General features: G+C 38.6%; 1 protein-coding gene across 2 annotated transcripts in view; it reads left to right on the forward strand.

Moving 5' to 3' along the window:
- The window catches only part of PCDH11X (protocadherin 11 X-linked), a 1,041,521-nt gene that overhangs the window by 165,205 nt on the left and 859,292 nt on the right, over positions 1–17,024 (forward strand). Inside the window, exon 5 of one of the 2 annotated variants that reach the window (XM_034780507.1) lies at positions 3,342–4,993. The exons of the other annotated variant lie outside the window; for it this stretch is intronic. Coding sequence (XP_034636398.1) covers positions 3,342–3,347 — 6 coding nt within the window. The 3' untranslated portion in view covers positions 3,348–4,993. Of the gene's footprint in view, positions 1–3,341; positions 4,994–17,024 lie in introns of those variants that run through there. 2 annotated transcript variants of the gene reach the window in all.

Below are 17,024 nucleotides of genomic sequence, written 5' to 3' on the forward strand. Positions count from 1 at the left end.
GTTGCCGTAGAGCACAATTTTCAAAGTTGGGTGGCCAAACATTTGCTTAAAACTGCACTTAGGTGCCTCAAATGAATATCTGGACATCAATATGCATATATGAAGAGTGCACAACTGTAGAACCAGGTGCTCTAAAGTAAATGCCATATTTGAAAACTGGGGCCAAAGAGACAATATGCCAAAAGGCTTCTTTAAAACTTTGCAATCTTCTCCTGTATTATACTTCCTCTCCTTGTCCTTTTCACATTCTTGTAGATGTTCTTGTCCAAAAGAGGCTCCACATGGCCCCCCTGCCAGCTAAATCCTGGGAGCTGGGGAATGCTGGTCAATCAACACCGCTTCCCACCAGCTGGCCAGAGACTCCCACTGGGAGGGCCTACCTAGTGTCCCTTAGTGAGTGTCTCCCTCCCTTGCTGCTGGGCCTGTCCCCCTTCACTGGCAGTCCCATCAAGTTCCCTCACCTGTTGAGGCAGGTGGATGGCTTTTCCTGAAGGACATGCAGTGATTATATTAGGGTCTTGTAATTTTTTCTAACATCACTCCTTACTCTGAGATGTAGAAATTAGAACAAATATTACTTCATCTGCCCTCAGAAAGCAAAGGAAAGCACAACTGAGCAGGAGAGCAACTCAGTGGGAGAGTTAGGTCAATAAAATCAGGTGTATTTTTGTAAAAAATGATTATTTGATTTCCAGCAGATGTTTTTAAACAGAAATAGTCAAGTAAACTTAGTGTTTACATAGATTCAGATTAATACATAATGTGACCTGGTTCAAATTTAATTCACATTTTTAGTGATCAAAAGTCATAAATATCATGTAGGTCTGCAGTGGCCTACAGTATGTAAGATGAGTTTAGTGCTTCTTTCTAGTTCCCACTGAATCAATGTCCACAACCGTAGAGAAACAAACAAGTGCCTCCACCAGAATTGTCACTACTGTTGTTACTAACCTGAGCATGGAGATCAGGGACTGAACAGGCATGGAGACTGAACTCCTGTTTGGCTCCAAGTCAGGATTGAGCCATGTTGGCTGAGCAGTGTGGGAAATGTGCACTACCACTGCCAGCATTGTAGGAGTTCTATTTATAGAGGCCTTCAATTATCAGGGCTATCAGTCAGACAGTTTTCATCAACATGTACCCTCACAGATATGAAAGACAATAGGAACGGCACATATGTTTTTCACTAACACTTGGTAGTTGGGGACACTAGCTGAGATCTTCAAAGAGGCCTAAGGGAGTTAGATATTCTACTCCCACTGAATAAAAATAAATCAAATGGGAGATAGACCTTTGTTGGACTTCGTGCGATGCTCACTCCTGGTGGCTTCAGTGCACTTGCACTCACACCAGTGGTGAATTTGGCTCAGTGTGGCTATGTTTCTAAATGTGACTGTGAAAATGATATTGTGGGGTTCCATATTTATTTCTCAATTATTCTGAGAACCACATTAGCTTAGTTTACAAGTAAAAGCACAGTCCTCTCCCCCACTCACATACTAATAGCTCTGCAATCCCATGCTGTGGTCTGTTTAGCCTGGTATCCTGTCACAGACAGTAACCAGTATCAGATACTTAAGAGAAAGTTCAGGAAACCCGATCACAGGCAAGTATGGGATCATTTGTCCCCTGGGAATGTTTGTTTCTGCACTGCAGTGGCTGGATGTTAGCTTACGGCCTTAAAAAAGTTTTGCTTATTTGTAAGTATTTACTATGGTATTTCTAATTATTCTTGTTATTTTGTTCCCTTTCTGGCTTGAACATCATCACTGGTAACCATGGCCCGACTGAAGTGTACTACCACATATGTGCAGTTAAGGAGCAGTTGTGAACATCTTGAGATGTTCTGCGCTTGAAGCTTAAAGCACATTCTCAGTCTCTCACTAATGTACATAAGATGTTCTACTGAAGTAAGGCTGGTCAAAAGTAGTAATTTTTGTCCATGGGAAATTTAGAAAATCTTTTTTTATTTCTTGGGGAAATGTTTCAGTTTTTCAATTAAAAGTCAAAATGGAAAATTGGACAGAAAATTTTCAGTTTGGGTTTTTCATTTTCTCCCTTCCTCTTTTTTCCCTCCAGAGGCAGAAAAATAAAAAGAGATTGTGGGAATTGGAAAAAAGGGAGGGAGCTAGGAAACTGAAAAAAATCAGTTTTTAATTGAAAAAATAAGAAATTTTGAGTGATAGCAAAAACCTCACTTTAGTCTGAATTTTTTTTATCACATTTCACTCTCAATACATTCAGAAAGCATAACTGTTGAGAACGTGCCATGTTACACTTTTCTGCTCATGACATCACTTTGATTTGTTTCATAATCATAGTTCATGATATGACTTTGATCATCAGTGAGATGTGATTTATGTTTTACCGTGATTTCTACCATTTATTTCATCCCTTATTCTTTCACAGAATTTTTGACAATCACTCATAGTGATGGGCAGCCTAAGGCAATGTCCTGACCACTGGCTGGTGTTTTCTTGGTGAGCTTGTTTCCCGATAGCATTTTCTTGCCTATTGGGACAGTTGATCTGATCAGCCATTCACTTACCCGACTTTTGCTAATGCTGAAACACTTGATTGTTGGTGCCAGGATTGGAGCAAAGTGACTTTTTGGAGCAAAGTTTTACATTCTTATGAATTATGGCCTGGAAGCATGTCAAGTGTCTGCTGAAACCCCGTCGAACACAATTACATGCTTTTGCTCATGTTGTGTTCTTCTTCTTCTAGATACGTTTTAGTAGAAGCAGCCAGGGACTCAGTTTTTGCTCTGATTATATACATTAATGGGAAGACTGATAATGTACTACTACTTAGTATGCCTACCATTCCTCTGACTTCTGTTCTCAAATTTGGTGTTTGTATGTATACACACACAAACGTGTGTGCACGTGTATATGTATGTGTATATATACACACATGTGTGTATATATATACACACACACACATACACACGAAGTGTTGAAGTGTACTTCTACAACAATTTTTGACTAAAGGATTAAATTATATATATATATATATATATATATATNATATATATATATATATATATATATATATATATATATATATATATATATATATATATATATATATATATATATATATACACACACACACACTTGTATATATACACACACACACACGTGTGTGTATATATATATATATATATATATATATATATTTAATCCTTTAGTCAAAAATTGTTGTAGAAGTACACTTCAACACCTCGAATACCCCACAGAACACATAGGTATTGACCTAGTTGAAATTTGACAGGCAAACTTTTATGGTATATGGGATGCAGGAAAGGGCTTTTCTCATGCTGTTTCTCTGTTTGCCAGCTCTGAACGTCATCGCATCTGATGTTATGTACTGAAGTCGTACGTGTACACAATGATGTTAAGCCAGCAAACATGAAAACATGGAAATAGCACGAGAAAGCCCTTTGTCCTGTCTCTGATTGCCGAAGAATTTTATCGTCTGATCTCCAGAGGGGTTTGGAAGTGGCGCTGAACTGTTCAAGCTGCCCTACTGAAAGGTATCCAGGGCAAGATTTTTTTTTTTTTTAAAGAAAGAAAGACAAAGAGACTTTAGTACGTTGTACTATAGTGATCTATAATGTTGTTTTGCAAAGAAAAAAACGTAATATGACCCATCAGTCTGTGTGAATGATGGTTATGATAAGATAAATCTATTGTTTTTCTTATGTTCCTTGTAAACACATTCTTGTTACAGGACCTTTGTCCTTATTTATTTGTGTTGAAAAAATTAGTTGTGTTTTTAATGTCTATAAATATTGAAAAAGGGAGCAATAAATTTTATGCATACATTAAAAAAAGAAAGAGAATGTAAAGTTCTTTATACTCCCTGCATTTTTTTAAATCAAGTACATGTTATCACTTTACTTATATCACCATAAGCCATGTTGTGAATTAATTATTATTTATAGTTATTTCCACAAGATTTTTAATACTGATATTGCTGCTATGGATCATAACTACAAATGATCAAATCATTGCTGTTTATTTTTATAGGCTCAATAGGAATAGTGGGAAAATAACTACTTCCTGCTTACTTATTCACGAAACTACTATAGTAAGCATTCACCTTTTAAATTACTGGCAAGTGTTCACTTAACTTTTTAACTAAACGTTATTTTACCTTATGCTTGCTGAAATCTTGATAACTTCTGTATACCGGGTGCCATATGCTTAATCTTTTCAAGTACTTTTAAAAGTAAAATAAAAAGTCTTGCTCTTAGAGTGATAAAGTAGAAAATACCCTAAATCTGATTACACCTAAAAATTATTGCATTTTTAGCCAGCACAAGGAAAAAGTGCAGGCTTTTGTTGTTGTTCTTGTTTGGGGTATTTTTTTTTTTTTTTTTACTATTTTTGGTTAACATTTATTTTTCTAAAGTTAAATTGCTTTACATTATAATTTGTTGTTTAGCACATCCGATTTAGCAAATAAAATTTGCCCAAAGCCTTCAGTTGCAACTTGGTTATTGGTTCCTGTATCTCTATTGCATCACATTTTAGGCAATAATGCTTAAAAGGGTGTGTATCATTTAACAATATTAGTGTTTCGTATAAAATACAAAATTTCTTAGGAAGCAGAAGGAGTATAAAGAACCCTGTTTTCTGCACTTATACGAAGACTCGTATGACATTAGTTTACTAGAATAAAAAGGGGGTATAGTCTTTGATTTTTAACTCAGCTGTATACAATGTGTGTAATTTTCTTTAAATGGAAAAATTTATTAATGATTCATCAGTTAGACTACCAAATGGAATTCTCACATGCTACTGTACGTTTGATGTAAAAGTATTTAAAACAGGCTTGTACGTAAATATTTCCATTGCCTCAGTTCTCGGATTGCAGAGTGTCTACAATGACGTTCCCTTCACATTTGCTATCTGGCTCTTTTTTTCAAAAAATGGTTATTTGGCTATCTGGTCTGTAAAATATAATAAATTTTATTAATAATGAATTATGTATTGTAATTTAGCATATTGTATTGCATAAGCATAGATATGACTGTTGTAGAAGAATATTTCATTTGTAATGAAATCTTTTTCCTGGGAAGAAGAAGATTTACTTACAAGACAGTTTCACCATTCGTATTCATACTCCCTTTGCAGTACTAATTCTGCAAGTTAAATGAGCAACAAGTTTCAACAGTAATGGTATTTGTTGAGTTTTCCTTCAGCAGCACAATTTAGCTAGTTCTTTTGGCGTGATGCCTGCATTTTACAATGTAGAGATGGAGGGAAGTCTTTATATTTAATGTACTATTATGGATGACATTGAGTCTCAGTGAGAGAGTTTGGTCTAACAAATGTGATCAGCACCTTTTCCTAGAAATACTTTTTGCCTAAATACCACATAATGTGGGTCGTTAATAAAAGGAAACACCCAAAGACTTCTATGATTTGAAGAACTGGCTTCCGTACCCACTAGTGCAGTTCAGCAGGAGCCAGGCTTCAGAATACTTTTTTGGATGACTTCTGTGGGTACTGAGGCTGTAGACGATCCATAGGTAAATCTCAAAGGTGAAATGTTCAGGTTTGATTAGGATAAGCACCCAAAAATTAACTTCTCGAGTCTTGGAAATAATGAGTTGGAAATATTGTGAGAACAAGCTTTCTCATTAAATTCCTGGCACTTCCACTTTTGCTCCCGGTTGGAAAATTTTCAAGAGCTACTTTTTTCTTGGTTACGGTGCCAATTATAAAGTGTAAATGGGAGGGAAAAATATGATTTTATAACTTTAAAAAGGCTAGATTTGGAGAAGGTTCAGCAGGCTGTTATTTTTTTTCAAGCCAGTAACTCATTTGTAGGTGGAAAAGTTAGGTTAGGAGGTAAAGCCCAGATCCTCAATGAATGGTATTTAGGCTCTTAACTCCCACTAAGGTTTTGTGCCTTGGGGTAGGTCTATACTTACCTCCTAGTCCGGCGGTAAGCAATCGATCGTCTGGGATCGATTTATCGCGTCTTGTCTAGACGCGATAAATCAATCCCGGAAGTGCTCGCCCTCGACGCCGGTACGGTATTCCTGCTCTGCGAGAGGAGTACACGGAGTTGACGGGGGAGCCTGCCTGCCGCGTCTGGACCCGCGGTAAGTTCGAACTAAGGTACTTCGACTTCAGCTACGTTATTCACGTAGCTGAAGTTGCGTATCTTAGTTCGAAGTGGGGGGTTAGTGTGGACCAGGCCTAAGTCTCTCTTTATGCCCTACTTCATTTCTCAGGTGATTCAGGAGGGCTAAACCCATCAAAACAGATGATGTAGCTAATACACTAGGAAAACAGAACTTTTTAAGAATTTTTTTCAAGTCCCATACCTGATCACCTTTTTTTTTTTTTTTTTTATGGGTCAGTCCCTTCTATTCTTCACAGTTGTGCATTTTAATTTTTGTTTTCTTACATCTATGTATTAGGTGTGTTTTTTTTAAACTCCTTGGCAGACTGGCAGAAGACTTGTTCTGAGAGCTCTTTCCCCATAAGTGGTCTCATGGTACTTTCTCACTAAGGTCTCATTTTCATCTATGGCCACTTTCTAAATATGTACAGGTCAGTTTAGTTCTATACTGATCTTAGAGAGGGGAAGGATAATTGGAGTACAAATCCAGAGAAAAAAATTCTGCGGATAAGTACTTTTTGAACTTTTAATGAGGATTTGTGTCCTGAATCAGAGCTAAGCTTGTGTGATTGCTGAGCCAAAACCAGTGTGATTCCTGTGTTACATTCACCAATAGGAGTACTGCTTCCTGCTGAATAGAGCCCATAGTCAATGAAGACAAAAGTTGTGAATAAGTGAAAATATAGTAAATCATACAAATGCTGCTTTTTTTAAAGGAAGACTAACCATATTTCCTTTTGCAATAGCCATCACATATTTATCTTAGTTTGAAGCTTGTCTATACTGAAACTTCAGAATTTAGATTCTCAACATAATCTCAACAAACCTCATGAAGATGTGTATCTGTGTTCAGTGCATATGCCACTCCTGTTGCCATGGCTGGGAGCTGTGTTTGTGTATAGAAGGGATACTAGAATATCTTTTGTGCTAGTTGCAGTACTGCAGCTGGTTCAGGAAACCAATAACAGAGTAGGTAAGCTTTACTTATTTTAGCCCTACAACACAAATAGCCAAAGATGGCCCTCAGATATTGTTCTTCTGCATCCTTTGGCATGTTATTGATGCCTGGATTATATGTGAATACATGTCTACCAAAGTTTAGTGCCATTCATAATCTCAAACAGATTTCTTGTTTACCCTGATTTCAAGTGAATAACAATAAGGAAAGGGAGGAAGAGGTAATATCTTTTATTGGACCAACTTCTGTTGGTGAAAGAGAAAAGCTTTCGAGCTTATACAGCTCTTCTTCAGGTCTTCATCTTTTTCAGGTTGTCATCGTCTTCTGAAGAGCTCTGTGTAAGCACGAAAGCTTGCCTTTTCACCAACAGAAGTTAGTCCAATAAAAGACATTATCTCACCCACCTTGTTTTCTAATATCATGGGACCAATACAGCTACAACATGAGTGCAAATAAGGGAAAGCTAATATTAGAGATCACACATGGCATGTAAAATGGATCTTGTGTGAAAGTTACATGTAAGTTCTCTTTCATAACAAAAGAAGTTATTAGTCTTGGGAGGAATTAGTTGTAGTCCTTCTGAATTTTATTAAGCCGAGGACTGCTAATGTATAATAGGGTATTGTCAAAAACTAAGCTGGTATGTGATATAAAATAATTTTTTTAACATATACTGTAATGCAGGTCTCATTTTCTTACGCATTTCAATGTTTTCTGTTATCATGCTGCATATATTTATGGTACATCCTGGTCTTAAGTATTATTTGTAAAATATTTTTTTAACAAAGATTTTTTTAAATATATTTTTTTGCTTTCAAACTGAATTACAAGCACTGTTCCTTTTATGTCTTATTTATCTACTTCTAAAATAAATTCTGTTTGAAGACTACTTGAGTACCCTTTGGAGAAGAACTATTTTTAAATTCTGTTATCGGTCTATAAATCTCTGCTATAAAATACCTGGACGGACACACACACACACACACACACACAAATTGTTTTGGCAGAGATTAGGAAGAGAAATTATTAAATCCACTTTACCACAAATGAAATATTGTAAATGTTTTAGCGATCTCTAAGAAAGAACACCTCTCCCAAGACCATATACTCTAGAGCAGAGGATCTCAACCTGTGACCCGTGGGCCGCTTGCAGCCCAATCAATACAAAGATGTGCCCATGTGACATCCTCAGGGCCATAGAGGTAGTATTGGATGTGGCCCACATAACATGGGAAATAGGTTGAGAACCACAGTTCTTGAGTAGCTCAGCTCTGTTTTCTGTCTTTCCTACCAAAGGATTAATTACTTACCCAGGGAATGTTCAAGAATAGTTAATCATCTTCTAGTGCGGTAGAAAAGTTGCCATTGGATGTAGTGTATATGTATGCACATGCAACACAATATGTAGTATATATAAAATATTATCTAGCATGTAAGTTTACATGTGTATATATCTATCTATTTCACATCAGAACAAAAATGAGCATCTGCAAAATGGGAGAGAGAGACAAACTCTCTGTAGCGCAGTGATTAGGGCACTGGCACGGATTGAAGTCTTTATCCTCCCTGAGGCAGCTCTTCAGGGCACAGTTTTGCATCCCAGAGCACTCCACATGTGGCAAAGCAGGGACCTGGACCTGTGTCTCCCACATCCCAGGACAGTGGCTTAACCACCAGGCTACAGAGGGTGTCTTTCTCTCTCTGTGTCTTTCTGAGAAAGCTTCCTGATGACAATTTTGTTGACACTGATATGGTTCCAGTTTTGCTAAAACAATTTCAACCAGCTCTACTTATTGCATAAATATGCACATTATGTATAAAATTTAAATTTAGATAGTGAAATCACATACATGTGGATTTTTCATATTTAGTAAACTTGCTGTCACCTTTAGAATTTTTTTGTAAAGTGAGGAATTTTGCAATGGTAGATACAATATTTCTACTACCTTTGAACCAGGGTTTTGAACCATTTCAGCTTTATGATAGGTGTGGATAAATGCTGCAGCCTGTTCAGCAAGTAACACTTTATTTTGTGAATGAGAGTTGAGTGATGCTGTCAAAGAAATGAGGTTTGACTTTTCACATGAAGCTGCTATCACACTGAAACAGGCAGTTGAATTTTAGCCTGTATCCTCATCAGATATTTCATCACTCTTAGGTCAAGGGAGGGCACCCTTTACCTAGCTGGATAACTTTACTTTACTTTTGTTCTATGTTTGTTTCTGGAATATGACATTAGATTTTGTTCTTGACCTGATTGCTCCAGTCCAGCCCCAGATATGCATCAGGGACCTCACCTCAAGGGGTCTACCTGTTGTTTTGATTGTCCAGTCAGCACAAAAACTTCACTCTGATCTGAAGCAGCCAATTGTAGATAAGCTGCAGGCGGGTAGTCATGTTGACATAATTATGGGATTGAATGACTCCCACAATGGGTTTACTTTCCTGATGAAAAATATTCTTCCCTTCCACTTATTGCGATCCATGGACTGATAGTCGCTCTCTCTCCCCTCATTCCCCTACCCCCACTACATCACCAAACCACTTCTGTGTTAAAAAAAAAAATCACTTATGACAAGTTCAGGTCTCCATCAGGCACTGAGGCACCTCTGACTCAGGTAAGCCAAATAACCACTGACAGAAATATCTCAGGCAGGTGATGGGCATTCAATGCCTCATTTCCTTTGACCTTCCTTCCCCCCTGCCCATATTTCATGATTTGAAAAAGCATAAATCATATTCGTTTGATTTAAGAGAAGTTACTATGTGATACCTGTTTATTCAAACGTGAAAGTATATGTCTACTTGCAAGTATGCAGCTTCTGTGAGGAAAAATGCATTGTCTCCTATTTCCAATAACCATCTGGTTGGGAATTGATTTAAGCAGTATAAAACAACCCCCCATCCCCAAAATAACAAAAACACTGGTTATTTGCCAAGGTGAATGTTACCAAGTACTAATAATTGAAGCACATAATGTCACAAGCTACTTAAATACCAACAAAGCAAATGTTAAATATCTGGGGTAAAGGTCATTCAGTTTGTCAAGCAACCTCTTAACTAGTAGAAATGGAACCATGACGCTGCATGGTGAAATGCTTTCTAGAGACATACATAGTTATCATTGAGTGTTGCCGTGTAATCACTCTGTGTTTGGGGAGTTTGCCAGCATTCAAGACCTAACTGGAATACTTCTCTTTGTGTTAACGGGACTTTCTTGTATACGTTTATATAAGTGGATAGTTTTCATTTTGTTTGTGAAAACTTTCAAACTATTCTTGTTGGACTTCTGAATACAGTCATGTTTGTAGGTAGGTGAAGGTTCTTACACTCCTACTTGTGAAGAAGCAGGACTCGAGTCTCGAGTTAATTCAAGGAAGAAACATTTCAAGGGAAATAGGTAGAATCTAAAAGTATTATGTACTCTTGTCCTAATTGGTTAATTGAAAGTAACTGTCTCACAGCTGTGCAGTGCTAAAGGACATGGATCCCGATCCCGCAACTGAAGTCAGTGGGGCTCCATGCAAGCAAAGGGGACTGTCTGCTTGGAGTTGGTTACAAGGTCAGAACCTTGTTTGGGAAGAAGAGTTGGGATGGCAGAAATATCTTGTTATAGTGTGCTGTCTAGTATGGTCGAGTATTGTTTTTGTTATTTTGAAATGCATGCTCAAACTTTTTGCAGATAGAACACTATGAGGCAGATTCTCATACCTTTACTCATCCACAACTTTCTCTGCAACCAGTCCTATTATCTCTCTCCACAATGAGTATCTTTGAAATCAGTGGGATTTTTTGTGGAATAAGGACTATTCAGCATGAGTAAGGTTGGCAGAATCTAGCCCTATATATTCAAGTTGTTCTAAATCCAAATGTTTTACTATCTGAAGGAGATGTTAGAAAGGTGATTCTAGAGTAAGACGTCTTAAATGTATACTTGGTTGATTTGAACTGGATTCATAGAAAGTTATGCATATTGGACAAAAGGGAAAAGCAAAGGAACTCAGACCAAAAAAGTATGTGAGATGCTCCTCTTTGCTACATCCACTAGAGGAGGCAGTTTCACTTGCTAAGGGCAGCACTGGCAGGGACTTACTTGAATGATTTAAAAGTAGGGTTGCCAATTTTCTAATCGTACAAACCTAAACATCTTTGCCCCACCCTCTGTCTCGCCCCTTCCACAAGCCCCACCCTTCTCCGAGGCCATGCCCCTGCTCCCTCCATCCCCTCTCCCTCTATCGCTTGCTCTTCCCACCCTCACTTCCTTGCTCATTTTCACCAGGCTAGGACAGGGGTGTAGGGTGAGGGCTCTGGCTGGGGGTGTGGGCTCCGGGGTGGGCCTGGGATGAGGGGTTTGGAGTGCAAGAGGTGGCTCTGGGTTGGGGGGTGGAGCCGAGGGGTTTGGAGGGTGGGAGGTGGCTTTGGGCTAGGGCAGGGGTGCAGGCTGTCCAGGAGGGAGTTTGGGTGCGGGATGGGGGTCAGGGCTGGGGCAGGGAGTTGGGGTGCTGGAGGAAGTGCAGGCTCTGGAAGGGAAGTTTGGATTGAAGCAGCAAGAAGAGCTTGCACAGAGAGCATCGCTGTAATCGTATCTCCCTGTCATAAAAGCATGGATATGTATGTGCATTAGCCACAGAAACCTGCCTTTCCGAAACTATATTCTTCACAGATTGCAAGTTACCTTTGAGGTAGAAGCAGAGGAGGAGAACTCGAGGCCTAATTCTTTTCAGGTTTAGTTGTCTAAGGAGTTGTCCTATCAAAGTGCAAACCAAAAAATTCACCTGCCTTGTATAAATTAACAGCAACGCAGCCTTAGTTGGATGAAGGCAATGCCTACTGCTGGCCAATCAAGACTGAATTCAGTCAGCTTACTAAACAACAAGAAAGCTGTCATGCTAGTTCCTGACATAAAAGTCAAGTACATGCTGGTGTGTCAGAAAAATGCCATGACTTTTGATGGGTGTCAGGAGGTACAATCTTAAAATGTGTGAAGTCAGAGCTGAAGGGGTAAATGTTCAGTGTGGAGATTGCCTTTCAGAATCCCTAAATGTTTTATAAATTAATATATATAAACACATCACCTTCCACAAAAATGCAGCCATCTCTGGGGTGATAGAGCATTGCAGCAATTTACTAATTCATAACTATGTGAGCTGTGATTTTCAAAGAAATCTAAAGGAGTTAAGTGCCTAACTCCTATTGAGTTTCAATGGGATTTGGACACTTAAGTGTCACAGGCTACTTTGAAAACATCAGCCATAAGAGCTCAATGCAAAAGGTGGAAAAAAAGTATAAATGTATTGAAAGAGCTTGGCAAGTTTTAGGTTGTTCCCCAGACTGACCATAGGAATACGCCCTCAATGTACTTGGGTTAATGATTGTAGCCCTTGATATGTCTCTAGGGAAAATCTGGCATTAAAGTGTACTATAAATCAGCCTCAAAAAAGAGAAGTTGAACACCCTCCTCCTGAAAGTGGTTCACAACATCATCAATCTCACTGGAATTGAAAGGGGCCGAGCAAAGCTTGTACCCAAAAGATCTATGCTCAACCTTATTTGAGTAGAGTGCTCAGCCAGCCAGTCTTGATAAGAGAAAAAATCCCTAAAACAGCCCCAATGAGGCCTTCATGTGCTGAGGAATCAGGCCACTATGGTAGAGAGTGAGCCCTGTCAGTAACCCCCCCAAAACTTTTACTTTGTAGTTTCTAATGAAAAAAAATTGCAGCAGACTAGAAGAGAAAATAACACACTGGCCAGGGCTAGCATAAACGCATCGAAAGCAAGGAAGGGTTACTTGTTCCCTGACAGCCCACCCCAGCAAGTAGGCTAAGATCTCACCACAGGAGAGAATCTTGTCTCTACCTTAAAGTCTCTGTACAGTGTCAACCTGTCTACATCTCTGCCCTTTTTCCTTCTATAGTGCTGGTCTTGTACTATGCTCTGTTGTGTCATCCCATCTCACCAAAGCCTTCATCCCCTCCCCAAATTGCATGCCTCTTGTCATGCTGCTTCCTAAATATTCTATTAAGCATTTCGAACACACGTGTAATGCAACATTATCATCCTGTCTCTTGTCCATCATTGCGCAGCTGCACTAATACTGCCTCCAAGAATAGTTACAATAAATAAATCCAGCATGAATTGATACTGCACCAGTATATTTGGTAAAGTTATGTGACTAGCTTGCTGTATCACTAGTTTAAACAAAGTATTTTCCCCTGTGTACCTCGTTCTGTTCTGTGATGCCTTCTCATCCAGGGAGATAAACAGTTAAACATTGTAGAATTTAAATAGTTCTTTGTCTCTTTAGAAGGAGACTTATCTAACCCTGAATCTCCAACTAGCATAAGAGCATCCAAAAGGGACATGGCATCTCATCTTTTAAAAAGGATAACAAAAAAAAAAATCTTACTGCTTTCCTGGAGAGGATTATTTAGCTCATATTCCCATTTATGGAGCTTACATTTTCTGACATTTTATGTCCAAGGAGGGATTTGTCCACCCGTCCTTCTGTACTTCTCTATTAACGCTACAGTATGTTGTTCTGAAAAAAAAAATACCATACCCTAGAGTGCCCTTAAAATCAGAGTACACATACATCATTACAAATGTTAAAATACAGAGCTATTTACTAATGGTGGGATTTTCAAAATCACTCAGTACCTAATGCCCATTGATTTCAATAGGACTTAGGCACCCAAATACCTTTTACAAATCTGGCCCTAAGTGTCTTATCTTACAGTCTTTTACTCACATGTGCAATATTTATCCATGTGAATAATTTAATTTACTCCAGTAGGTCTAAACACATGAGATAGGACTACTCAAGTGAGTAACGGTTTTCAGGACCAATCCCCAAATCATGTTGTTTTGTGGTGCTAGCTGAACATTCAAATTAGTCTTTATTGTATAACCATTTTGGGATTTTTTTCTAATCGTTTTATTTATAGGTGTTTTCATTTTGATTCTCTTTAATTCTGCCAGCCTAAGTGTTGATTAAGGAGACATCATCACGATTGCCCTATTCACAGATTAAGAAATGAATCAAACCTTTTCAAAAGCTCAGCATGAAGATTGGATATTGAAAGCAGATAGAAATGGATCATGCAGTCAATAACAATAGTTAGGCGGGCTTAGTTGGGGGGAAAACATCCTTTTGAAATGTTCTGTATACAAGATATAAAGCAGCACAATTATCTGCTTGCTTTCAGCAACCGAGAATGATTTATTAGTTACAGTAGTTTGGCTTTGAAACACTAAACACGGATAAGAGAGCACGTGCTCAGTTGTTTAAGAGTTCCAACATCTGTACTGACAATCCTCTTACAAAAAGTCATTTTGGAATTAGCAAATGACAACATGAGTTCTGAAATGGATATGAAATCAAACAGATTAAAAGAAGGATTTCATTATTTCAGTGCCCCCTTTTAACACATTAGCTACTTGAACTGTTTGTTTGTTTTTATGAGCCCAGATGGTACCAAGATGTATGTAAAATAAATAAATAAACACAGTAGAACAAATCAGATGCTTGGCTGCTGTTCAGTAATAGCTAAGGCTAAGCTTTATTAAATTCCCATACAGATGTGATAACTATAGACTCTCACACAATGTACTGCAGTAGGCTTACTGGCAAGGCACACCATTCTGCTGGAGATAGGAGGGAGGGTACATATAAAACTTTGTCATGAAAATGGATGCCATTGAAAGTTTTTGTTAGGCAGTGTAATCCAAGTGTGTCAAATCCATAAATGTGCCTCACACAACAGAAGCCACGTTTACGATCCCTTTAACAAATAATGAAGGAAGTTGTAAGGATTTGGTAGGGCTTTGTCAAGGACATTTTTCAGTCAAAATTTCTCACCTGAAATATTTTGGTTTTCTGGCCATCTCTAATTACAAAGTGGCCTAAAATCATGCTTTGTTAAGAAAAACAAACCAGTAACCCCAGGTTTTTCTAGATGGAGCAATGCACAGCTACTCTAATGCAGCTCAGGATCTGGCCCTAGATCAGTGGTGGGCAACCTGCGGCCCATGGGCCACACACGGCCCACCAGGGTAATCCATTGGTGGACCACTAGACGGTTTGTTTACATTGACCGTCTGCAGGCATGGCCACCCGCAGCTCCCAGTGGCCATGGTTAGCTATTCCCAGCCAAGGGGAGCTGCGGGAAGCAGCGGCCAGCATGTCCCTGTATCCCATACCGCTTCCCGCAGCTCCCGTTGTCTGGGAACAGCAAACCGTGGCTACTGGGAGCTGCGAGCAGCCGTGCCTGTGGACGGCCAATGTAAACAAACTGTCTAGCGGCCCGCCAGTGGATTATCCTGATGGGCCGTGTGTGGCCTGCAGGCCACAGGTTGCCCACCACGCTGCCCTGGGTGTATAAGTTACACTGCTTTCGGTCTTTTATCAATGAGATATTTACAATGCTGTTTCTGGTGTGTTGTTTAGTTGTACGTTGCCATCTATGCTATCCATATATAGGAAGGACTTGGCAGCAACTGGAGGATAGAGCAGAAATATGTAGAGATATCTGAATATGGTCAGATACCAGGAAATTAATACATGAGCCAATATTTAGTCTCTCCAGCAGAACAACTTTAGCTACCCAATATGGGGGGATCCTTAAAAACAAAAACAAAACAAAAAACCTGAGAGCACTTCTCCAACATATGATAGAAAATGTGCTCTCATTCTGATTGGGATATTACATATGATACTTCATAATAAATGAAATGACCAATCTATTTGCAAAGTTTACACAGATGAATGCCACCACTAGTTTCCCTAGTATTATAAACTAAGGATATCTCTACACTGGAATCCTAGGAAGAGGTAATGAGAAGCATGGGACATCACTTCCAGAAAACATCCAAATCATGGTACCACATAAGTCTTGCAAAAACCGGAATCTTTGCAGTACTGACAGGCCATGTGGAGTAATCTGTTCCTGTTTCAGTAGAGTGACCCAGCTGGGTCAAGGGAAAATATATCTCCTTTTAAAAGAAAAGAAAAATCTTTTTTACTCCCTTCATCTGAAGCTTCACAAATGGCGTTGCAGAGATATACTTGTACAATGATACTATATATGGAGGGGGATGCAGTTTCCTGTTCATAAATACATCTCTCAATGAAAATTTGTTTGATGGCTCAAAATGATCGTGCAGGATCCGCACTGCCCTAAAATGGTAAACCTGCATGAAAAGATGTTATTTGAAATGTCAATACTATTTTCTCTCACTTCCCTTGCATTGGTATTCCATTTACTATATAGTGGGGAGTTTCTCCCTGGTCTCACCATATATTATATTATTGTTTTCTCCCTTACCGGAGACTGAGCATACTCCTTTGTGTTGCTGCTAGGCCATGCTATGGCAAGTATGAAGTAACAAACTGGATTCTCAAATTGAACACAATAATATTACTGAGTGATCCAGCTGCATGGTATTGGACCAGGCCAATTATATCTACATATTTTTGATAGAAATATTTTGGCTTGCCTAATAATTATGTTCTACGGTGTAAGTATGTCAGCTGAATAGTGTAAAGAACACAGTGATGCTGCTATCTGTTACCTGTACTGTGGAGAAATGGAAGACTTAATTTTCCAAAGCTCACAATCCCTCACTAAAAATAATAAATTTAGAACAAGGAGAGAGAAAATCTGTATTAAAAGAGAACAGTGACAAAGAGGATATAATTATGTGAGCCAAAATATAAAATAATAATGAGGCAGTGAGTTCCCAGTAACTGGGGGAATTGTGAAAGTAATGCAGAGGCCTCTGCCAGGAATATGCACACACACTTCTGATGTAATAAGAGAACTTTGATCTTAGCGAAGTATCTAAAGATTGGGCTATAATTATTGTGAGTCAAAATATTAAATAATAATGAGACAATTTCTAATAACTGAAGGAATTACAGAGT

This window comes from Trachemys scripta, chromosome 9, assembly GCF_013100865.1.
Source record: "Trachemys scripta elegans isolate TJP31775 chromosome 9, CAS_Tse_1.0, whole genome shotgun sequence".
In the NCBI taxonomy this organism is placed as follows: Eukaryota; Metazoa; Chordata; order Testudines; family Emydidae; genus Trachemys; species Trachemys scripta.